The 26,610-nt window shown below is 36.0% G+C and overlaps 1 protein-coding gene across 2 annotated transcripts in view; it reads left to right on the top strand.

The window, feature by feature from the left end:
• ADAMTS20 (ADAM metallopeptidase with thrombospondin type 1 motif 20) overlaps positions 1 to 26,610 on the top strand; it is a 163,783-nt gene that overhangs the window by 11,754 nt on the left and 125,419 nt on the right. For both annotated transcript variants that reach the window (XM_008514714.2, XM_008514712.2), the window contains exon 3: positions 4,326 to 4,488. In XM_008514714.2, the coding sequence (XP_008512936.1) occupies positions 4,326 to 4,488 (163 nt within the window). The remainder of the gene's footprint in view (positions 1 to 4,325; positions 4,489 to 26,610) is intronic.

Below are 26,610 nucleotides of genomic sequence, written 5' to 3'. Positions count from 1 at the left end.
GTAATATTCTTAGCAGGCTAGAGTGTTCTAGCTTGACTTAAAATGGGGTGCTGATGGACTCTAGATAGAACGATATTCACTGCTCACATGAGAATACGGGTTGGACTTGTGCAGTTTCACTGGAACAATATAAGAAGAAACTCATAGTCAAATTTTGATCCAAGGGATTATATAAAAATATTTCCAAGGTATAGATATTTTTAGTGTTCTTGGGAAAAGTGAGACGTTATTCAGAGGAGTTTTGTAGGTGCATTTAGATAAGTAACAAGCTGCCTCATATCTATTTGTGTCTTTTACCAAGATACTATCATATTTCCTCCCTACAGCATACTTTTTAAAGATAGTGATTTTCCATGGGTCCATCTACTTGGGTTTCAAAACTAGTGTTTCTGTAATTTATAAGTGTAGTTGCAATTATCTTTCTGGGAAGGCAGAGAAAGCTGTAATTTTGGCATATGTTGGAAAGAAGTGATTTGTAGTTATATTTGGAAGACGAGCACTGGTAGAATTAAATATACTAGAGTATAGGCCACTAGAAAAGTATCCAAGAAGTGCATGAATTCTTAATGTATATAGCTTTTTTTATTTCAGACTACAATTTTAGTATATATAATGGAATTTCATTAATTTTTAAGCCTTTAAAAAATGTCTAGTCCTAACATATTAGCACATTCTATAACCAAGAAGTGCCTAAACATTTTACCTTTCGGCACTGAAAGAAAATATAATTATGTAAATATCTCAGACAAATCCCCAAACTACCATAACTTAAGAATGTTAGCAAAAAAAGGAGACACTGATCCCGGGTATGGACCTAGCAATGCTGGTCAAGCCATGCTCTGGAGGTATCCCACATGAAATAGAGGAAGATTGGCACAGACGTTAGCTCAGTGACAATCTTTCTCATACGCGCACACACACACAAAGGATTACTGAAGGGTATTTGGGGAAAAAACCCAGGTACTCTATCATGTTTGTTACAAAAATGTTAGTTTCTACAGGTATGTATTGAGTGCTATGTTTCAGGCAATGGTTTAGGTTTGGAACTGTAAAAATAGAAAAGACTTTGCTACCTTTAAGGAGACATTGATGTAGTAATAATTATGGGTGTAAAGAGAACTTTATGACTATATAACCATTTAAATGGCTTTAAGTGCTTACTCAGTTAAAATGGTGATTTAAAATATCTTTATTTATGATGAAATTTAGAGCAATGATTTCAAAGTTAGCTCTAAACTTTAAGATATAATTAGGAAGCAGAAATGAAGCCTCTTCACTAAAACTGTGCTTATCATGGTGTCCGTAATTCATTTCTGAATTGGTTCTTCACAGAAATATGCTTTTCTAAGTGGAAAATTGCACAGCCTTAAATGTAGATAAGTGTACATTTTGATATCCTGAAATGTGATGAGTGCTTTTCGATGTCCAGCATAATGAGTCCCACTGGCCCCTGTCTGGCCAGCTCTGCCTTCTGCTGCATATCCCCTTGTTGGCACAGCTTCAGCCTCACTGTTCTATCACTTGAACCTGCCAAGCTTTTCCCCGTCACTGGGCCTTTCAGTCGCTGCTCCTTCTGTTTGGAATGTTCTCCCGGAGTTTTCCATGGCTCCCTCCTCATTATTCCAGTCTCAGCCTGGAGTGCCTCCCCACCCCACCTTCTGTGATTCTGTCTCCTTGCCTTATTTTCTTCATTGCACTTCTTACCTCCTGGCATGTGATATTTTTATTTATTGTCTATCTGTTCCCATGTAAGTATAAATTCTTTGAAGCAGGGATTCTGTCATGTTCACCTCTGTATCTAGTCCTTAGAACTGTGCCTGGCACATAATATAGGTACTCAATAAATATTCGTCAACTGTTCTGTAGAGTTATCAAAATTGGAACATGATAACTAGTACAGTGCCGTGGGTTAAGGGACGAATTGTGAGCCGGGCTGTTCGGGTTCACATCTTGGTCTTGCCACTTACTAGATGTGAGACGTGAACAAATGAAACGTCTCTGTTCCTCATTTGTCTCCCCTGTGAAGTGAGGCTAATAATAGAACTCACCCCAAAGAGTTATTGGTAGGTTGAAATACATTATAAATATACGTGAAAGGTGCCTGGTGCATATATTGGAGTTAGCTATTAATATTATTGTAAATGCCTACCCTCAATGATTTAGCCTTACCAGACTAGAGAAAGGGGTCTGCTTACAAAAGCTGACCATTTGAGTGCTTGTTTCCACTGGTGACTGCAAACAGGTGCAGGCTCTTATTTCGTACCTCGATGGCTAAAACAACCCGCCTGTTGGTCTCCTCTCAGCTGCGCAATGATAGTATTTCATCTTCCAAAGCTATTGCCTTGACTCTCCTCCCTCCTCCCACTTATCTTCAGACCCTTTAATAATTCACCAGCGGAACCCTCCTCAGAATGTTTTAAAGTGCCTAAGATAAAAAACAAAATAAACCAATTATACTGAAATATAGTCATCAAGATATTAAAAATAGTTACATAAATTTTTACTTAGCACATCAAATAAGATCAAATGGCAGAACTAATAACCATCTTAATATTGTTGAGCATAAACAGTATTTTGAGATCTCAGACATCTTCATGTGATGAAAATATCTGTGCTTTCCATTGGCAACGTCACTGGGATTTGTTGCCAACATTCACAGCTGAAGAAAATGCCAGATTTCAATTAGAGGTTAATGATAAGGATGTAATGTTTTCCTCACTCAAGTTTATGGACTTTCCTAATTAAAATATCCCTGCATGCAGCAGTCTCCATATTCTAGCTTCAGCTTGTGTGTCCAAATTGATGTCCTACCTCTACTCAACATGAGCTGAGTTTACAAAAAGTAGGAAATAGCTTTCATGGGTCAACAAATATTTGCTGTGTATCATGCCTTCTATGCGTCAGGTACTGAATCAGGCAATGGAAGTTCAGGACTAGGTCTCTGTCTGTATGAGGCCTCCTGTCTAATGAGGGAGGATAATTATAAATAGTGAACAAATAGATAAATGCAGCACATAATCAAAGCTCTGAAGAAATCAAACAGTACTATGAAGTAATATTTTCAGAAGTAGGCCTAGGGATGTGGTTACCCAGATAGCTGGTCAAGGAAAACCTTTCTGGGTAGTCGCTATTTAAGCTGAGAGTTGAAGGTGAGATGGAGCCAGGCAGGCAGAGAGGGATGAGGCAGGGGGATGAGGTGAAGGGTGGGAATTGGGGGAATATTTTAGGCAGTGGCACAGCCTATCTGTGAAGCGCCTGAGGTAAGAAGGATGCTATCCCTAGTCCATCCTGAATCCGCCTGCCTTCTGCCCCCTCCACCTGTACCGTTTCTAGTAAGTCCAACCAGGCAAAAGAAATACTTAGCTTTTGTTTTTCTTCCTTTATTACACAAATGGTAGTGAACTATACATCCTGTTCTATATTTTGGTTTAATACTTGCATTGGAGCTCTTTCCACATCACTACATGGAATGTTGATTCTCTTTTTGTCTATAAGCATAGATGTTCCATTGTACAGCTGCACTATACTTTATGTAAATAGACCCTATCACTGGACTTTCGAATTGGTTCCAATATTTTGCTATTAAAAACAATACTATAGTCAATAACTCTGTAAATGTTATTTCCTTTGGAATTTATCCTGTGGAATGAATCCACATTATTTTTTCTAGATGGATTGAATATGGTATGTGAGAGAGAGAGCCGTCGATGATTTCTCTCTCTAGGGTCTTTGGCCTGAGAAATCTGGATAATACTGTTGCCGTTTACTGAGGTAGAGAGCATTGCAGAAACAGCAGGTTTGGACTGGAAATCCAGAGTCTGGCTTGGGATATATTAAGGTTGCAAGTGCCACTAGTTATCTAAGCGGAAATACAAATAGGTTGGCTATTGGATTCTGGAATCAGAAGACAGGTCTTTGTGAAAACTCTGCAATGGCTCCCCAATTGCTTACAAATAATTTCTGAATTGCTAGTATCACCTTCAAGATCTCTCTTTTCTAAAAAGACCCCAGTCTACCTTTTAAGTCTTGTCTCTCACTACTACCTTACACAGACCAAACCAAACAAATCTTTTACTTCTACAATGTGCTAGACTTTTTGCCATTTTGGTGCTATTGTGCTGTTCTTTATACCTGGAGTGCCTACCATCTTGACTGCCTATTGGAATCCTGTCCAGTGTTCGTGACTTTATACATAAGAATGGAGAGAGAAAAGTAAGTCATGGAAGGGATACTATGTTCATTTGATGACATTCAGTGAACAGACTTCTGGCTTTCTCTTCTTAGTGATGAAAAAAAAAGGTAATTTTTATTTTCTTTATTTTCAGATGGGAACATTTAAAACACATGATAGTGAATATTTCTTAGAACCTATAATGAAGGCAGATGGGAGTGAAAATGAAGATGATCATAACAAGCCACATCTTATATACAGACAGGAATTAAAGAGGAACTATTTTCTACAATCGCACAAGCCTTGTGAAGTTTCAGGTAAATTATGAAGTAAAACTATTTGGGTTAAATTATGATACTATTTAAATGTTTTTATAGGTTAGAATTTATCTATTTTCCTTAACTACTGAAGTATATGATATTTTAAGTTTTCTTAACTTGTAAGGAGCCATTAGAAACTATCTAATGTCTGTAGGCAATTTCATTGTAGTAGACTAAATTTAAATACAAAAAGTATTCAGTATATGGGATTTGTAGCAAATAACCACAAAAGGTTTTTACTTCAATCTCTTAGTCACACTAGTATGATTTAATTTTTCTCAACAGAATTTTAGATAATTAAAAAAACCTGAACCTAAATAACAATAACACCCTCAGTTTTGTATGCTTTTACCCTTATAGAAAGGAAACATTGTATATAGTTGTGTGTGAGTTACCCATTTTGCTCAGCATGGTTTAAGTTCGTCTCTATTTGTGCATGTAGCCGCAATTCATTCATTTTTATTGCTGTCCAGTATTTCGTTGTCTGAGTATATCTCATAGATCCGTTTTCCTGTTGATGAACTTTTAGGTGGTTTGCAGTTTTTCGCTATTATAAACAATGCTGGTGTGAATCTTCTTGTCCCCATCACCTGTGTTTGAGAGTTTCTCCAGAGAATACGCATAGATACTAGATAATTCCACATTGTTTTGTGAAGTGGTTTTTATCAATTTATACTTCCAGCAGTATATGAGAGAGAGATGTTTTATCATTTTTTCCTGGAAAATTCAGACTACTGGAGATTTGTAGTAGATTAGAATCTAAGAATCATAGATTTCTTTAAGATATAAATTTGTTGTTAGGAAAATACTTGTACATTACATGGAAGTTGTATTAAGAGTTGTGTCCATATATATACACGAATTTTCACCATATCACTTATGTCATTCTATGAAGAATGGAGAAAGGCAACTGCAGTTATCATCAAAGTACAAAATCTGGACAAAAGAGCGGGATTAGAAAGGATTTATTTGAGATTGTAGGTGTCCATAAACTATAGTTCTAAACACTGTGGTGCCATCTGTTTTGGGATATAATGATATGTAGGCCTTTGAAAGTTTTCCCTGGGAATGCACTTCTTAACCTTTGCTATTATAAGGGTGCCATTTTGGAGTGGTTCTCACTGTGTCTCAGGCCGTGTTTTAAATCTATTGACATAATAGATGTCTTTCTTATGCTTTTAATATGAGCATAAGGGTTTCATTTTTATGGCTTCAAAGAAAACACAAATGGGTACAGCCTTACAATGGGACTCTACAGAAGGCAGCTTATGCTTGTTCTGATCTACCATTCAGGAGCAGCTTGTTTAATGAATTGTTTAGCTTCTTAAGAAGAAAACCACCAAGTAGACACTCTGAATGCATAAATGTTTCACATAATGATATGCAGGGTTTTGCATTCACAATCAGTGTTCGTTATCAGAAATAGAATGGTTCAAGAAAAGCCAGGCCCTTTTGTCTAAGAAATTTTTGTACTAAAGATTTGTTATAAAAACTGCAAATAACAAGCAAATAGAAAGCTATGGGATTTAGTTTTGTTTTAGTCATAGTATATTTTCCCACAACATTTATCTACAAAATGTTAAAGGTAGTATTCTTTTCACTTCTTAAATTGCCTCCATTTTTAGGTACAATTAACATACAGTTTTAATCACTAAAAAAGGCAATCAGTTAATGGTCTAAATAATTAGCTGCTAATCATTTTGTTAGTAAAAATGGAGAGTTGTGAATGTAATTAGTAAAATGTTATCAAAGACTTTTTTATTCCCTAATTCACACATTGTTGTCCAGAAAAACTTGCAAGATCTTATATTTTAAAGATGAACCTTCATTCAGGAGCATTCCTCAAATAGGTAGGCCTGAAGATTTAGCACATGAACCAAGAGGATTAAGTGGAAAAGGAAAAGTCATTTCTTTTTTTTTTTCATATTTCTATTGATGGTTTTAATTCATTATGACCCTAATATGTTACAATTCATAGTGGCTTCAGCCTTGCTGAATTAGATTAAATTATTTTCAACATCAGATTTCACAGTGTGCCTTGAGGCCGTACAAATTATGTTTGATTGCCAAACCTAGCTGTTGTGGATGCTAGGCTCCAGGTAGACGTAAGACATATTCCAAGTAAAATCTAGTGGAAATGGCACAACAAGCACATAAAAAAACCTCAGGAAATGAACAAACAACCCCCCCACACTACCACCACACACGCTGACAAAATTAAAACCCAAATGAGGAGGGAAGCCCTGAAAAGATTGACAGGAATGAAAAAAATCTCTAGATTCTGTTAAGTGTAGTTCTGCTATTGCTTACCCTCCATGAGCGAATCAGAACTGGCCCATGTCCCTCAGGAGATGTGATGAGCTTTGCTACCTTTCTTCTGTTGTCACTCTGCCCCCCGCATCTCAGTGTCGTGGGGCAGGACCGGAGAACACTTGTAGAACAGTAAAACAGAGGTCGTGATGTGAGTGAAAATGAAACATCTTAGAACAGGTTTGAGATGATGTTGGCTAGCTTTAAAATTTCTATGTTTTTCCTAATTTTTTTCTAAATTTATTTATTTTTACAGTCTTTGAATCCCTAATATATGTAAAGGATTGTGCTGGGTAAGATTTGAGCCTTTTCATTCAGGTTCTCAAAGTCCGGTGGGTATAAAAGAACATGAAAACAGAAAAATTATAAGGCTGAGCCAAGGCTGCCCTAACTGTGTTAGGAGCAATACGGTGTGCAGCTCGAAGCTGAGCAGGAAACTGCCTTAGGTTTTACTACGCAAATGATATTTAAACCACTTAATCTCCATTGCGAAGGATTTGTAGGCATTGTCCACGCAAAAATAAAAAAGGAGGGGGAGGGAGGGCTTGAATGAAAAATGTACCCAGGATTTGTTTTCATCAAGTATGGTAAGAAGACAGACATGGACATAACTCCCTTTGAAAGAAGAATTTGTTATAGTTGGTCTCTGAATCCATGATTCTGCATTTGTGGATTCAACCTTCTGCAGATCGTGTACTTGGGACTTGATTCTGGTATCTGTGAGGGGTCCTGGAAGCAATCCCCTGAAGATACTGAGGGATGACTGTGCTTACAGCTCCCAAGAGAACAGACCCACTCTACAACGCAAGGCCACATGGGGAAGCATCTGGGTTGATCAGGAGGCGGAAGGAGAGAGGGGAAAGCACGGGCAAAAGGCTTTATTACTACAGTGGTGGGATGTTGTTAGGTGGGGATGCCCCTTGGGCAGAAAGCGAAACACAGGTATTGGGGGTTGTGGTTGGAGGTTTGTTACATGATTTTAATGTGCCTGTGAAAGCTGGACTATGGGGGGAGGTGTTAACAACATTAGCTATTAGTTTGGTCCTGTGATTAGTGAATGCCAAATCATCAGTTACAAAATCTGTAAAAGTGGGTTAGAACAGTTCTCAAGAGGGAATAGTGTTTGTATCTTCCAAGTCGTGATGTGCATGGAGGAAAATGGGAAGTAGAGGAAGAAGAGGCGGTGAAGGCACAGGGAGGCAGAGCTGAAAGGACTGGGGTTTTGAGGGCTATCCCATAGGCGTTGGGGAACACAGAAGTTTGAAAGCGAAGACTTCATATGATCTTTTAAAATTGTATCACTCAGCTGGCAGCTTTATTTTTTCAAGACAGTTTTGGATTTGAATGAGAAGAGCCTGAAGGCAGGGAGACTGAATCGAAAAAAGCCACTGTCTCGTCAAAAGGGATTTCAGTGTCAAACAAGTAAAGTGCACGTGCAGTAAATTTGAAGATAATTTCCTTAAAGCTTTTGCCTCAACTTTGAGATGTAAGGATTTTTGTGCGTGTGTGAGCAGTCCTTTTAGATAATATTTCTGTTAATGCATGAGAACCGTGTTTTTAATAAAATTGTGTTTATATATAGATTATTTCCCTTTCCTTTAAAGGTGATTTAATCAGCGTCTGTTTGGGGAAATTGACCATCCTTAGCAGAGGCTGCAGTTCACTTAGTAAGCAGGGGCCAGGGAACAGAGTTCTCCTTCTGGCTCTGCTACTAACTGACTTTGAGGCCTTAATCTGTCTGGGTCTTAACCTAGAGTAGGTAGTGAATGATTAATGATTTAATGTTTCCTATTTAAATGTCAAGTTTAGGAGTTTCTCATTTAGATACTTCACAGCCACAGGAACCAGGCAGTTACCAGAAATGAGTAAAGAGAGGTGTCATTGGGACATCGAGGTGTCCATAGGGCAATGGAATATATATACTTCTTGCAAAAGGTGCATCAGAAATGTGGGAGCAGTATTACCAAATCTTTTCTATTTTATTGAGAAGTTGGAATCTAAGATATTTTTTAAGTGGAAAACAAAAGTTAGAAAAATGAGAGCTGAATTTGTCTTGTTAACCACCCATTTGCAATCTCTCACTTAGTGATTTCTAAGGTCCCTGATACTTATAACATTTTATAAATTTGTGGGCAGAGAAGGAGGTGCTGTTAATCTAGGGACAGAATTGTAAATATAGGCATGACCATGGCCACTATTTTGAACTAGTAACTTGTTAGTGGTGTTTAAGAGTCAGCTCGAGCTTCTAAATATATATAGAAATGACTAGCGAGGCCTCACTCTTCTGCCCACATTTTATTAAAACTACACTCAAAGATTAAAACTACACTCAAAGGTCATTTATGACCTTCACTTGCCAAAAGCATAGTCTCTCTCTTACTGTTACTTCATTTTGAGGAACATTTCTCACTATTGAACTCCTCCTAATTGAGTTTCCCTCTTCCTTTCTCTTCTCTCACATACTTTACTGCTTTTCTTTCTTATCATTCTTCCATTTCTCTTCCTGGTTGTCATTGTTCCTTCCCCGTGTTCTAAGTTAAGCAATTTTTAAAATTGCTCTTTTTGGCCATCATTTTTATATAGTCTCCATGATTTATCTTTTCTATTTCCCTAATTTTAACTACTAATTTAAATGATACATAATCTAAAAAAATGTTTTAACTTCAGCTTGTTGTAAGATTAAATCTCAGGTCTATAACTGTCTCCTCATGTTTTCTTGGATGTCCCAGTGGCATCTTAGATTCAGTACATCTGAACCTGAAGCCATTGTCTCTCCTACACCTCCCTGTTTGTCCACACCTCCCAAAGGAAGCCTTTTTTCTTAGTGTCCAAATTTTTGCCTAAATCAAGCCCATGCTGTAATGGAAACTTAACAAGTGTTTTTAAAAAGTCCTACTTTATTAACTAGAGAAGACATATATATTTGAATAACAAATTATTTACCTCAACCATTCAGGTTTCCCCTCTTGCTTTGTTAATTAGTATTTTAAAGTGCATAAAAGTAGTTTATTAAAAGCTATTTTTCAGTCTTATCGTATTAGTAATGTTCTTAACTTAAATTTTGTCCCAAACCAAAGAAAAAATCCTAGATTGTGAAATTTGGCATCTTAAGGTTTTGAGGTTGTGAATCCTATGGAATAGAACTACCGCATATATCATGAACAGCTTTCTACTTTTCAAAGCACTCTTCATAGTCATGTCTCATTGAGCCTTAGAGTAATTCTGAGATATAATCATCTTCAGCTTACAGATGTTTTCTGTAAGGGGAGTAAACCTAGTGGTGTTGTGACAGTTGTTTGTTTCATACATACAGGGTTATCATATGAGCTGATCTATTTTGCCAGTTGTGTGTTCTTTTGGCCATAATAGTTAAATGTACATGTATTTAATAATGCATTCCAAAGAGGAGAATCAATCTGCGATATATGATGCTTACTTTGTGTTGTCATTACGTCTGTGGCTATGTCCCAGAACTTTGAAGCCTGGTTTTGTGAAGTTTTATTTTCTAGTTTTATTTCTAATGAGATTGATGATTCCCATACTGGGTGAATTATGTGAAATGGGCAAATGAGGAAGGAAACCAGTATGCTAGGAATCAATCAGAGGTACGTTTTGAAAATCTGTAAGATGGGAGTTAACTTTAATCCACTGCATCTGAGGTACAGTAACAACAGTCCTTTTGAGGAAGGATTACTTGTCTACTCTGAAGAATTTAAGTTTTTAAAAATCTTCCTTTCTTATACTAGGATTATGTATTTCATACTGTCTCATTAAACTAGAGAACATTTTGTGGGTAGAAATGATTCATTCCTTTCTAGTTTTGAAGGCAAAGTGTTTTTTCTTGATGTTTTCTCTGTGCCAGCTTGGAAATGAATAAGAGAGAATTATGAATCTTGAGGTATAAGAAGCTATCAAAGTTATAAACCCTAATTGAAGAGTAAGCTATACTGGTGTCTTAAGTATAATGGTGTCAAACCACTTTCCATATTTGTTATGATAATTGCCTTTTACTGTCTACTAATTAAAGCTTCTCATTTGTTAGGAATTTTAATGTTTTTTTCTGGCCCATGTCAACTTGTTCTTGTTCATGTGTTCATCAGATCTGTTGAGGAGGGACTGAGGCTGTTAACCCTTCTTTGAAATATACTGTGCATCTATTTGTCTGTTCTACCTCCATTAAGAATTTTTCTGTCTTTGCTTTAGATTGGTCCACTTCCTGTTTTGAAATTCCTATGTAGAGTGTTTAGTCAATTTGCAACTTGGTGAAGTTCCTGTGAGTTTTTACTGGACAGCAATGTAAGCCTCCAGTGCTAGAACTGAATACATCTCCATTTGCTCTTTCTTATAACAGTGTTTAGTCTTCAATGATCTGTCTCCCACCTTGTATTTCCTTTGGCTTGTGTCATACTCTTAGTCACTTATCCTTTAAGAAATTTCTCTTTAATCTTTTCCTTCCACAGTGAGATATGTCTCCTCAAATTAAAAAAAAAATCCCTTTGCTCTAAGTGAGTTTATTTGAATACTTAAGGCGCCCTTCACTTATAGAGATAAAAATGTGAGTGGAGTGATTTAGTTTTAAGCTCTTTTACTAATTGTACCTTATTACAGACTCTTGCTTTACTGAAAATTGCTATTCGATTGTTTTATCATTAGCATGTTATTCATTCTCCTGTGGTTAATGTACCTGCTCATAATTTCATAAGATAAAGACTGTGGGTTTCAGAATCTCTGATGATAGAATATCTCACAATTTAGGGGCTTTACTATTTATTCTGTACGTAATTAATAGTATCTTGCAATGTTTTACAATTTGTTATATGCCTCTGCTATCCCACCTATTAGTTTTAAGTTTCTGTGTTTATGTTCCTTAAAGTAAAAGATTACATTTTATTTTATTTTTCACATACTTCACAGCAATTAATACTATGTTATGGATATAATAATTGCTGTGTAAACAGTTGAGGAATTGTGGGTACCGAAATAACTTTTCTATTCACAGGTAAGTGTGTAAGGCGAGGTTCATTTAGAAGGTGACTTGGGACCTCATAGGAAGACCTAGCTCAGGTATGGGAGTCAGAGAAGGCTTACTTGAGAAAATGACTCATTGTCTGAGACCCAAAAGATGAGTAGGAATTAGGTGGGAAAAGGGAGAGGGTGAGAAGTATTCCAGAAGGAAGGAACCACATGTGCAAACACCTGGAGATGAGACAGTGCTTGAACTACTTTAGGGAACTAGAAGTAGTTAATTAAGAAAAACTGTGGGATGCCAGGAAGATCCTGATGCTGGAGAGATAAGCAGGAGCAAGCTCATGAAGATCTCTGTAAGTTTTGATAATGGCTTTGGGCTTTAACTCAACTGCAATCCAGTGCATCTTTGGAAGACATTTCCTCCAGTAGTTCAAACTAAGGTCCTGGTGTATCGTCTGGTTATTTGGTTTGGCCTGACTTGGCCTGAACCAATTTCTGTTATTGGAGGCAGAGCTGTAATCAGCCAGACCCACCCTGCTCAGGTCAGTGCAACTGGAGCTATAGTCCAAGAGTGGACGAGGATAGGTACCCAAAGAGAAATTGAGACTGTTGTGAGAAATTAGATGAATGGATGCTGGGTTGGGTAAATGAGAACATGCACCAACAAAGGGTGAATGGTTGTGATACTGGTGTTGAAAAAATTGTGTTTGAGGTGTCTTTGAGCACTGCAAAGGAGATGCCAACAACTGATGAGAAGTACAGAATGGAGAGGATACTTTTGACCTTAATAGATAAACAGCTAAACTTAGTGTTGAGAGAGAGATATAATGGATAAAGGACTGAGATATTAATAACTCAAATACAGGCTATAGTAAAGAAAGAGACGGGAAAAGAAAGAGAACCAATATTCTTAGTGTAAAACTGTTCAGTGTTCTCAGTTAACTAGTTTTCCACTGCTGTGGTACTCAGAAATTTTGCATCTATTCCAGCAAATTGGGATTACTTAACGAGTCCCCCTTAGTTTTTTATTTGGGGGATGGGGAGAGTGCAAATAGAAAGGCCAAGGTAATATTCCAGTTGTGACTTCCAAAGTCTGATTGTACAACAAGAAAATGGAAAAAAACTCTGAATTATCTTTTTAGTATTTCCACTACTAGCCCTGGAGGCCTCAGTTCGTAGCATTCAGCTGGAAGGAGAAAACTTATGGTGTAGGGTCAATAAATAAAAGGCCTACCCTGTCTGTTTCCCTCCTCGCAGTGGGCCAGGAGAAGAAAGGAGAAGGAAAGCAAGAAGAGTGCAGTGGTAAGAGACGTGTACAGGTTTTCCTTGTTCCACATTCTCAGGGGTGGGGGGGGGGAGAGGTGGTGGGGGCATTGAATAAGTGAAGAAAAAAGCTAACTGCTAAGAGGAGATCGTTCTTGTTCCACATTAATAACTCTGGAGGGTGAGGCCTCAATCTTGCCCCAACATGGATTTATTTATTCATTTATCAAATATTGAGTACCTCCTTCACTGAAGCTGCAAAGGTGCTGGGGCCTGCTTAACATGTCCTGTGACCAAGGTGTACAAGTGCAGTGAGGGAGGGAGAGAGGGCAGTAGGAGATGAAGTGAGTGGTAGTGCAAGGCTAGATCCTGTAGTTATGGGTGGAGCCAGGTTGTGGGGCCTGAAAATTAAACAAATTTGTGTGTGTGGGGGTGCTTTAATAAAAATAATAGAAAAATTGCTAATGCAAAATTTCTAGAATTCCTTTCAAAGCCTTAGAAATGGACTTTGTATGTGAGAGAGCAGAAGTTTAAGCTGCTTTACGTTCACGGAGAGTCTGCTTCAACACAGGATATTGTAAGTCACAATAACGACTTTGGCTATAACTCTAACACTGGAAGCCACTGGAGGATTTTGAGCAGAGGAATGATGTGATCAGCCTTTATTTTAACGGGCTCAGTCAGACTGTTATGTAGAGAAAAGACTAGAAGCAAATCTTTCTCAGCAAGGGCAGAAGAAGGAGGGTTAGGAGGGTACTCCAATAATGAGGTTGAGAACTGAAGTCTTGAGTTAGGGTGGTAGTCGTGAAGTTAGTGAGAAGCGGCCGGATACTGTATACATTTTGATGGTCAAGCTGATGGGTGGGTTGATGAAGCGTTGAGAGTAAGAGTTGTCACAGCTTATTCCAAGTTTTTTTTGCCTGAACAAATGGAACAATAGAGTTGTCATTTACTGAGATGGAGAAGGCTGTGGGAACCACAGGTTTAGGAGAGAATATCAGGAGTTAGGTTTTAGACATTGTGAGTCTGAGGTGCCAATTAGACATCCAAGGGGAGAAAAGTCAAGTAGGCAATAGAATATATGAGTTGTAAGGTCAGTGGCGGGATCTGGGCTTGAGATAACTTAGGAGTTAGAATATAAATGATATTTAAAGCATAAGGCTGTGTGAAATTGTGTAGAGAATGGATTAGATACAGAAGAGAAAAAGTCCAAGGACTGAACTATAGGGTATGCCAATGTTTAGCAGTTGGGGAGATGAGGAGAAAACTAGGAAGATTGAAAAGTAGAGTCCAGGGAGATGGTAAGAGAAGTGAGGAATATGTGCCCCAAAGCCAAGTGAGGAAAGATTTTCAGAAACGTAGGACTGATTAATTGGGTAAATGGTGTTGAGAATTCAAAGAACGTGAGGATTTGGAACTGGTGATTGAATTTTGCAAAGTAGGGATGATTGGTGACCTTAAATGTTGTGCTAATTGGAATGAGTTCAAGAATATTTGCATGAATAAAACCTATAAAACTAAGATATTACAAAGCAGACTTAGATGAACTATCTTTAGCCTTCCCTATTGGGGACTAGTCCTGTTGTGAATACCGTCATTAAAAAAAAGGTGATATGCTAAACTTTGTGATATAGCATTACATAAAATGAAATGAAATACCTCTTTGAAAATAAGGGCTCAATCTACAAATTTTAAACTTTGATTTATTCCTTTGGTCAAAATCCAAAAATAGTGGACTTAATGAAACTATCAAAAGCAATAGTAAATAAAACTTTGTTTTGTTGTAAAAGTTAATTGATATATTTCATTGGAATTTTAAAAATTTAGCATATATAACGTTTATTCAGAAAAGTGTTCCTACAGTATGTGGATCTGTTTTGGACATTGTCTTTTCTTCCACTGGTCTATTTTCATCTTTGTGCCAATACTATACTGTCATAAAAATATTACAGCTCGATTATAAGTCTTGAAATGTGTTAGAAGAAACCTTTGATTTTATTCTTCAAGATTGTCTTGGTTATTCTTGACCCTTAGCATTTACATACAAATTTTAAAATCAGCTTGGTAGTTTTCACAAAAGGAAAAAAAGGGTTTTAATTGGCTTTTATTGGCTCAGTAGATAATTTGGTGAAGTGACATCTTTATAGTGTGTCTTCTAATCCATCAAAATGGGGTATCCTCCATTTATTCTTACTCAATTTCCCATATAATATTTTATAGACTTATTTGTAGAGGTCTTGCACATTTTTTGTTAGTTTTCTTCCTGGGTATGTGTTTTTTATTGTAAGTGGTATAATTTTTGAAATTTCATTTTGCAATTATTCTATATAAAAATGCAGGCTTTTTTTTTTAATATTGACCTTATATTCAGCAACCTTAATCAAATATTTTAATAGTTTATCTATTGATATTTATGGATTTTATACATGAACAGTCATGTAGAGAGTTATTTCTTCCTTTCCAATCTTTGAACCTTTTATTTCTTTTTCTTTATTTCACTGGCTAGGATTTCTAGAACAACGTCAAATGGAAATGGCAATAATTGAAAATCCTTGCCTCATCACCAAGTTTAGAAAGAAAGCTTTCAGCCTTTTTTAATATGTGCAATGCCTGTTGGTTTTCCTTAGTTATCTTTTTTCTGATTAAGGAAGTTCCTCTAAATTCCTAGCTTTAGAATTCTAATTGTGAATGAATGTTGAATTTTATCAAAACTCCTTGCATATACCAAGGTGATCATGTATTTTTTCCCTTTGTTCAGTTCATTGATTCTCAAATGGCAAGTCCACCTTATGTTCTTACAAGACTGGGTTTGGTAATGTTTTCTTTAGAATTTTTGCGTCTTTGTCCGTGAGTGAACTTGGTGTGTAAGTTTTCCCTGTTGCATAGGGAAAGAGCAAGGAAGATGAGGGGCTGTTGAAGGAAACAATTACAGTGATGGACCATGACATATGAGCGGTATAAGGACGCCATCATTTTTGTTTTATACATTTAATATTGTTTTAGATTTACTTACCATGTAAATGAGAGAAGTGAAAATTACTCAATAGATTGTGGGAGCAATAAATGTAAATTTTTCTATCTAAAACTTTAGATCACTAATCAGCCGTATAGCTCATTTTGCTTTTCCTTTGGCCTACCAAACAGAACTTAATTGCAAATGCTTAGTGACGTAATTTTTAATCTTTGGCTCTCTACTTCGTAGCCATGTGATGCTTTCCTCGTGAAGAGGGAACAAAGATTGTAATTATTTGCAATTAGAATCTGATTCAGTATTGCAGCATTCAAAAGCAGCCTTATTTAAAGACACCTAGAAATGAGAGTGGGCTGCCCTCACCATGAGTACCAATGCAGGGGAAAACTGCACAGGGATGGTCCATGTTCCTGTCTCGTCCCAGCCTGTGCTCCACTTTGTGAAGATCATTACTGCTGGAGTGAGAGTTGGGCCCACCGCCAGGTCAGGCGACAGATACACTGGTTCATGTGGCGAACATCCAGACCTCTGGACCTACCCCAAGAAGGCTACTTTCTTGGACTTTTCTTCCTTGGAAGAGAGCCAGAAAACAGAAGGGAAAATTACTCCCTCATTCTGACCTTTTAGTCTGCGGTCTGAAACGTCTTTGGCACATGCACAAATGTACTCGGATGTTAGATTAACATCCTGGTGTTAAATAAGATTGACAGGAACATTCTTTTGAGAAGTGGCGATTTATTAAATTCTGAGATGTAGTATAAAACAAAATAACAAAATACCTGCTTGAAAATCAGAGTTCAACCTACGAATGATTACAAAGTTTGATTTTCCCACTTTTGTCAAAAACTAACAATAGTGGCCTTAATAAAAGCTGAAAAAAGTGATATGAATAAAAACTGATTCCGTAGTAAAGACATTAGGTGCTATTAAGATATCACATAGAATTTTAGTTTTTAACATTTTATATTCATTTAGTGACTGCCTTTAATTATACCTAAGTTTTTCAAGGTTAAATTTACTTTGGAAAATACCTTTTAATATTCCTTATTTAAAAATTTTTTTGGAGTAAATGTTAAATGTTAGAGGAACATTTCTCATGAGGATTCTATTTTCAGTCAAAAGCTGTTTCAGGAATAACAGAGCCAGGAGGAGTAAATTATCATGGCCAGAGTAGCATTAGAGTAAAGAATGAGTTAAAGTATAAGCTTAGATTACATTTTAGATTTTTATGAGTTATAACTTTATTTTCCAAAAATACTCAAGACAAATTACAATAAACATACTAGGAAATCCTCATACTAATATTTCAACAAGTTACTTAGTAATACTGTGGAAAAATAGTATTACACCAATACTTGAACTGATAGAGCAAATAGTGAGGTTATACTACTTGTAAATGCCCTCCTTGAACTAACTTTGCGTTTTGGGGAGGTACGTCAGAATGCTTAGTACTTAAAATTACCTCAAGGCATTCACATAAATGGGGCAGACTGTCAGATAATGTGGGAAATCTTCCAGCTGAGGAGCAACTTGTGTAAAAGTTTGAAAAACAAAAAAAAACTATGTTAAATCATAGTAAGTGGATGTGGCTTAGAAAAAGGTTGGCATGAAGGCTCATCTCAAAATAGGAAGAGAAGATTGATAAGGTACAGTTCTGTGCTGTTGTCAATTTTAATAGTTCTGCTATATTCTAACTTCGGCCACACACGTGCAAAATAAACTCACTAGGTATGTGTTCAACATGAATTCTGAATGAATGACTTTTCTTTAAAGAATGAAATGTTACAGTTCATTTCACGTGTTCAGATGGTAGGGTTTAAATTTAACTGATAAGATTTTCAAACATCTTTTCAAGAATTAATCTTTTCAAGAGTATGAGTTTGGAATATCACGTTGATATATGTCTAATTGTCCATCTCAATTCTTCTGACATTTGTGTCACTTGGTTAGTTTGTCGTAGTTTCACTTTGCTTAGGATTTCTAGTAAGGGATAGGACTTGAAGATGTGGAAAGGCACTTTGTAAAATGCAAAGGGCTACACAGTTTCTTTTTTATACTCTTCAAGTGTAGAGTTTGGGATGCGAAAAGCCAGAAAGTGACAGCCAGTGCATGTTCCTTTCACCTAAAATATCTTAAAAGATTTGAATATATGAATGCATGTGTGCCTGTTTTTAACTCCTGATTTATGCAAGAATCCTTGACAGCTTGTAGGGAAATCTGATACATCTTTAGAGCAAGCCCCATGGGTTGGCTTGAAAATGTTGAAAAAGAAAATGTAATACATGACCTGTGTGCTCTTTGTCCTTTCGGCACTCATAGCAAAAGGAACTAAAATTTCTTGCCAGATGTAGGATTAATGGGAGCAATTTGGGAGTTTCCAGTGCCCTCTTTTTTCTTTCAGGGCCACTAGAGTGAAAGGACAGTACCAAATCTGTCTCAAGTCTATGGACGGTAGAGCTAAATGCCTTTATATCCAAATCTTGGCTTAGCTCCGATTGTGTAATGCAAGAAGGACTAGACTCCACGTTTTCATGAATGTGACCAGCTAGTTCCTCTTTTAGTTTTGTAGGAGGCAGCATTTTCCATTATGACCCTAGTTACTAAATTCTTAACATTCTACATGTATTACCACATACGACCTTTAGAAGAGTCATGTGATGCAGAATTCAGATGTAATAACTGATATTGAGGAACTCTGAATTCATTTCTTTGTTATGCCACTTAGTCAGTTGGTGGCTTTTGAAATTTCATGTATGCTGTATCACATGTCTCTGTGTTTTAAAATGTGCACTGTAATAGTCACTAATTCAGGGATGCAATGAGGACTAATGATGTAATAATTCTTTTATGTTTCAGGTTTCAGCTGGCCACAGGCAAGTCCATAATATTACTTCTGCACATTTATTACTAGTGGGTGGGGTTCTAATTAACTTGTGAACCTCTTTGAAATAAAGCACTGTAAAATATTTTATAAGCTATGTGCCATAATTCTGTAAGAGTGGTTGAGATTTCTAATAATATTGACAAATCATAGAGGACTGTAGATTTTCATAAGTTTTTATGTTATGGAATACTGCTGTTCTTAAAAATTAGTATGTTCCAGAATTATATTTTATTAGCTGTGTTACCATGGGAGATTGATTTAACCTTCCTCTTCCTCACTTTCTTCATGTATAAAATAAGGATACTAATAGTACCTACCTTATAGAATTGTTAATAATAAGGGAGATAACTTATGTGAAGTGTACAGGACCTAGTACCTAGTAAGCACTCGTTATTATGTTTATCATTGTTAATAGTAGTGTTAATAACAACTCAACAGCATGGCAACATAGGACATATGATGGATGCAGAAAAACAGTTTAATTCATGAGAAAATGTGTAAGATTTCACAATATATCTGATATTATCACTTTATTTCAAGGCACTCCCAGTTCTTTGAGCTGGGAGTCCTGTTAGGCATTTAACAAGTGGTTTGAAAAGCTTGTAGTTTAGAATAAGCTTCTACTTTTTATGCCCTCATTTTTAAAACAGATGGTATATTCTCTGGAGAAATATAGTATTTATTTCTTCACCTGGTCAAATACAGAGCATTAGTGTCAATTTTAACCTATGTATAGAGACCAGAGTGAATGTTGTACTTGATTCAGGAAAGTCAAAGGCAAGCTTTCAGTCTTTGAATGCTGCTGTTGTACAACACTGTTAGTGTTACCCATACCCCGAAGTTCTGGACTGATAAACCTCTTTTGTTTTGTTCCTCTACATATTCCTTTTTTCCATCTCCCTCCCAACTTTCTATCCTTCCTCTCTTCTTCCTAATCCTTTTTCTTTTCTTCCATGAACATTTATTGAGCGCTTACAAAACACGCAACACATTGCCCAACTGTGTTCTCGGTCTTTAGCGAGTGTATAACTTGCTGTTGATAACTGTTTAGTGGTGGTCTGGTGCGGAGGGGTTAAGACTATCTTATGGGCAATGTGAATCCGTGGTCATTTCTTGAGTAAGGATGAGATATAAATGGGATGTTACTAAAAATGAATCGTTTGGACATAAATGAAGGATGAATGGGAAGTACAAGAGGTTGAAGATGGTGAGACCATTTGGGAGACTCTTTGGGTCTAATTTTGCATTCATGATTCTAATAATGTTCTAAGATTAGAAGGACCTGAATGAGTTTAGAGGTAAGGACATTGTTGACAGCAGGAGCAATACAAGAAACATGTTGAAGAAGTGGCAAAACTTGGTGACTAGATATTAGAGGTGAGGGAAGGATGGGAAGAACCCAGAGGTAGTATACAGTTTTGAGTGTGAGTTATAGGTATTAAGAGATTATTGCTCATATTAATAGAAATAGGGAAACTGGGAATAGAAGAAAATGAACAATTCAATTTTGTATATTTTGAATATGAGGTGCCAGTAAGACATTCAAGTAGAATTACGGATTTCTAATTACATTATTTAACAACAAAATTTCTAGTAGTTTATATTGTTATGGATTATTTTTAAAAATCTCCTTGCATTCTAGAATATACTATGCTGTTATAAGGGCTATATTCACTGATGTAATTTTAAGTAGTTTATGTTCTAGCGGGCAGATTATCATTGTTGCACGATGTTCATGATTTGATGGTTTGGTTTGCTCTAAATTAGTTTTGGGTCATAATACACTTGTTATTAATAAAGGACAAGACATCATTTAAGCATTTGACTCAATGAAACATAAATAGAAAGATGAGCATTGCATAGATATGATGTAGTTGAACTGGCAAATGTGCTTTCAGTAATACCCATTTATTTTAGGCTGTTTGGAAAGGTCACTGTTATTTGTTACACTGCTTAAGTATAAATACCAAAAAAAGATAATGAGATTAAATGTTTAGCCTGTAAAAGTTATAGATGGTGTTTTAAAAAAATTGTAATTAACCTACAACTAAAAATGTGCAACTATGTACTGGGGGGCTTTGGGGAGAAAAAGGAAAAAAATCTTTAAAAAAAATTGTAATTAAAAAAATTACAATAATAAAATAATTTCATTGTAACTCTTTAAAGGACACTGAGATGTTACAGAATTGTAATAGTTTTGCTGTCCCCATTTCAGTCATACCTATCTAATACAGCCAGTGTTAAAAGTTTGAGGTGTATATTTCCATATGTTTTTGACTCATTATATAAATTTTTATGAATATATATTCATTTATTTTTGTAGAAGTATTACAAAAATAGGGTCATACTATATGCCACTTACATTTTTTACTTAAGAACACATCATGGACATCCCTCCGTATCAAAACACATAGACCTAATTCATTTTTTTAACTGCTGAATAACATTCCATTATTCAATTATTCCTGTGTTGAGGATTGTTTAAAAAGTTTTAAATTGAGTCTCTTGGATTTTTTCATTATAAAAGCCATTTATCTGCAAAATCAAGTCAAAACAACAATGAAAATAACTTCTCAGTATTCGTACTGTATATTTCATTTTATTGTCTTACTGCTTTAGCTAGTGTTACAGAAAAAATAGTATGTGATAGTGATAACTCATATTTTAATAGCAATTAATTTTGTATATTACTATTTGCTGAGGACTTGTTAATAATGTAATACATATCATGAATATATGAACCAATATGGAATATAAGACTTGGACAACAACCCATATGGAGCTGCATAATTCCACTCCCACCCACCCTCCCATTTTGTCCACCTGCCTCCCCTCATCTGAGGCGACCATAATTCTAAATTCCATGTTAGTCATTTCCTTGCTTTCTTTTTAAGTAGTGTTATTGCATTCATATGTATTTGTAAAAGTACAGTTGTCCCCTTGGTATCTGTGGGGGTTTGGTTCCAGGACTGATCCCTGCTCATGTGCCTCAAACATTCACGTCGGCCAGGTCTTCATCCACTAATCCTAAACATAGTACACCATCCATGGTTGGTTGAATCCGCAGATGGGGAACCCTCGGAAGTGGAGAGATGACTGTGTATGTTTTTATTTTAAACTACATAAAAATATGTTGTACTTGATTTTTCTCACAGATTTTCGCTTCTTATAGTGACAAGATTCATTCATACTGTTGAGGTGATTAACTGTGAAATTTGGTTTCTTCAGAATGTTCAATTATTTTAGACAGTTGTGTAGAATATTCTCATTTCATTTACTAGAGGTTAAGCTCTTAAAATCTATATTGATAACACTGTTGTTAAATTATGATTCTCTTTCTTTTTTCCTTCATCGTCATTATAGTGGTTAAAACCACTGACGCTCAAGCCACACCTCCAGGGTTTGAATCCCAGATGTGCTATTTCTTTAACATATGGCTGGATTTTATTAACCTAATTCTATAAAGCTTTTGCTTTTTGATAGGCAAGTTTAAACCATTCACATTTATTATGATAAATAATCTATTTAGCTTTGTTCCTGTCATTTGTTTTCCTTTTCAGCTTTATCAGTGATCAACAGTGTTTGTGTTTGTTAATCTCTATATATTGTAGATTCCCCATCTGCAGAATGGGATTAACAATAGTGCCTATCGCATATGATGCTATTAGATGAGTTAATACAAGTAAATTTACCAGAAGCGTTCTTGGCTTATAGTAAGTTATATGTGTTAAGTGTTATTTGAATTTTATATTGTGTTCTGATGATGATTCTTTTTCCCCCATTTTCTGACTTGTGCTGATTTTTCTTTTTAAAAATCACCCCCCTTCCTTTAAAATTGGAACTTCTATTGGGCATCTCTGTTCTTCTTTGGTAATGTACTTCTTGTAACAGTTATGAATGCACACTTATATTTATTGATATTTAAAAGTACACAATCACTATATCCCTTTTGCATGAAGTTAAATGACCTGTCAAAGTTCCCTCCTCACCCTTGAAGTTTTCCAAAGTGAATATGCCAATTTTCACTGTCTCCAGCAGTGTATGAGAGGTTCAGGTACCCCATATTATATTACCAGGCCTTGTTATTTTCAGTATTCTTCATTTTAGCCATTTGGGTGGGTATATAATCATGGTGCATTGTATTTTAATGCGCATTTCCCTGAGTATCAATTTTTTGGCACCATTTCGTAATTTATTGCCTTTGGATTTTGTCTTTTGTGAGGTATTCAAGTCTCTTACTTTTGTGTTCTCTTTTCTTATTGATTTCTAATGCTTATAATCTATATATAAACACTTTGTTGTTTATATGTATTGCAAATACCTTCTTCTGCTCCCATAATGGTGTTTTTTGGTGAACACAAGTTCAAAGTCTTAATTTAGTTAAATGAATAGTCTTTATGCTTAGTGTTGTTTATCTCCTTAGGAATCCTGTTCTTTTAACCAAGATCATGAAGATATTCTGTTATAGCATCTTCTAAAAACCTCATGAATCAAGTTTGGAATTGTTTCCTTTTTTCAATCCTTAGAAGAATATTCGAAAGACTAGTGCTCTGTCTTCTTACAATATTTAGTGGTATTTATTGATAAAGCCTTTTGAGGTTGGATTTTTGAGGGAAGAATTGATTAGGATTCAATTTTTAAAAAAGTTATGTGATTATTTAGGCTTTCTAATTCTTTATGAGTTTCGGTAAGTTGTTTCCAGAAATGTTCTAGAAAATATTTCTTCTAAATTTGTTTACATCAAGTTGCTTATAATATATTCTTATTAATGTCTATAAGATCTTGATATTGGTTACTTTTTCCTTCTCTTATTTTTTTAACTCTTCCAGAATTGAATCTTTACGTTTGAAATTTGTATACTCTTCTGTTCTAGAGACTTTTTCCCTATGTATATTATCTCCTTCAATGTTTTTGTTCCAGTTTTGTGTTCCTATTTGTCGTTTTAGCCTGCACAGAGCCATCTGTTCTAGCTCAGTGTCAGTCTGACTCCTGTAAGCCACAGTGCCTTCTTAATTGGATGGTGTTCATGTTTCACTTACTGTCATTAGCCAGTGAGATGTTTGACGTCTTAGCACCCAGGCTGGACAGACTTCGGGAGTTTTCTCAAACAGCGAGATATTTACAGGCTTTGGTAACCAACACATTCAACTTTGTTTCTATGAATTTGACTATTTTATTTATCTTATGTAAGTGAAATCATACAGGATTTGTCTTTTTGTGACTGGCTTATTTTACTTAGCCTAATCTCCTCCGAGTTCATCTGTGTTGTAGCATGTAACAGAATTTCCCTCCTTTTTAAGGCTGAGTAATCCATCATATGTATATACCACATTTCATTTATCCATTTACCCTTTGATGGACATTCTGGTTGCTTTCACCTTTTGGCTATTGTGAGTACAGCAGTGAACATAGATGTGCACATATCTGTTCAAGATTCTGCTTCCAATTCTTTTGAATATATGCTCACAAGTAAAATTGCTGGATCATGTGGTAGTTCTATTTGTAACTTTTTGAGGCACCTTTATATTCTTTTCCATAACAGTTACACCGTTTTATAATCCCACAATTTTCAAGGGTTCCAGTTTCTTCACATCCTTGCCAACACTTTTTATTTTCTGTTTTTTTTTAATATAGTAGCCATCCTAATGAGTGTATTGTAGTTTTTTTTACTGAGATAACATTGGTTTATAACATTATATAAATTTCAGGCGTACATCATATTTCAGTTTCTGTGAAGCCTACATTGTGTTCACCACCCCAAGTCTAATTGTCATCTGTCACTGTACACATGGGCCTCTTACCCTTTCTGCCCTCCCACTTTTCCCCTTCCTCTCTAGTAACCGCCAATCTATTCTCTGTGTTTTTGTGTTTGTTTGTTGTTGTTGTTGTTTTTGTTTATCTTCCACATATGAGTGAAATCTAAAGTATTTGGCTTTCTCTGTCTGACTTATTTTACCTAATATAATGCCCTCAAGGTTCATCCATGTTGTTGCAAATGGCAAGATTTTGTCTTTTTTATGGCTGAGTAGTATTCCATTCCACACACACACACACACACACACACACACACACACACACACACACCCCACATCTTCTTTATCCATTCATCCATTGATGGGCACTTAGGTTGCTTCCAAGTTTTGGCTATTGTGAATAATGCTGCAATGAACATAGGGGTGCATGTATCTTTTCAAATTAGTGTTTTTATATTCTTTGGATAAATACCAAGAAATGGAATAACTAGATCATATGGTAGTTCTATTCTTAATTTTTTGAGGAATCTCCATACTGTTTTCCACAGTGGCTGCAACAGTTTACGTTCCCACCAGCAGTGTATGAGGGTTCCCTTTTCTGTGCGTGCTTTCCAACACCAGTTATTTCATTGTCATTGTAGTTTTGATTTGCATTTCTCTAGTGATTAGTGATGTTGAGCATCTTTTCCTATGCTTGATGGCCTTTTGTATGTTATCATTGGTGAGATGTCTATTCAAGCCCTTTGCCCATTTTTTAATAGGGTTATTTTTGTTGGAGTTTAAAAAAAAATATATTCTGGATACATATATATACGGCACCCTTTGTTCAGGGAGCTGTATACATTATCTACTCTTACTATCTTTTCATTAGAATGCAGTTGTCCTGCTGGGGCAAAAATAAAAGTCACTGGGTTATTGGAGCTCACCTTTCTTTTTTAGTACATAAATAATAAATATAATATTTAAAAAGAAAACCACACCCTGCATATTAGTATATTGCGGATGCTTTTTTCGTAGGACATTGGAGCGTATGACACTTCCTATGGTCATAATCATTGCGGTTCACCACGTTCCTACACCACTGGTTCCATAAAGTACACAGCCCACATCTGTTAAATTGGCATTCACCAATACTGAAACATTCAAGAAATTTCCCATGATGTTTTCAAATCAGATTATAGTACATTCCACTCTGAATTCGAGGAGCATATCACAGAATGATTTATCCTATGAAATATACAGAAAATCTCATGAGCTTTATCTGACGTGCATTGACAAAGATACCCATTTAAAAAATTCTAAACAAATACAGATTCAAGCACATTCCTTTGCTTCCAGAATGGCTTACCAACAGTACTTGTGAGTAAGCAGTAGACAGCACCTATGACCACACTAGTAATATCTCTGTGCATGATTCTGCTGCCGCTGATTTCTCTAATGAAAAAATGAAGACTTTCCTGCTAGCTAAACAGCTGAGTAGAGTTCTCAACCCAAAAGAGCCTAATCAGTGTTTTCACTTCAGGCTTTTCAAGGGATCAACTAAGCCAATAATCTAGTACCTGGCACATCAAGACTTATAAGGCAGAGGAGGAACACACGGCCTAAATAGCTTTGGGAAGCCATTTGTCTTGAGTTAAAAAAAAAAAAAAACTTAGAGCAGCTGCTGTTATATCACCATCACCCTGAAACTAAGATTACGTGTCTCATGAGATTTATCTGAGAAATACATTTAAAATAAAAAGAGAATGATGGTACACCCATGAGCCTGCTATGAAAACTGTTAGGCACTTATAAATCACTCCATCAAAATGATGAAAACGAAAAACTCTGCTTTCTACTTGATGCAGGCATGTGTGACAAAATGCACTGTGATTGTCAAACAACAGAATGACACACAGCTCCTGCCTCATCATTAAGAATGTCAGCAGCATCAAGCACGTCCCTGCGAATAGACATTTTAACTTTAAATT

The sequence above is a fragment of the Equus przewalskii genome, chromosome 5 (assembly GCF_037783145.1).
Source record: "Equus przewalskii isolate Varuska chromosome 5, EquPr2, whole genome shotgun sequence".
In the NCBI taxonomy this organism is placed as follows: domain Eukaryota; kingdom Metazoa; phylum Chordata; class Mammalia; order Perissodactyla; family Equidae; genus Equus; species Equus przewalskii.
This window is presented reverse-complemented; position numbering and strand designations above follow the sequence as displayed.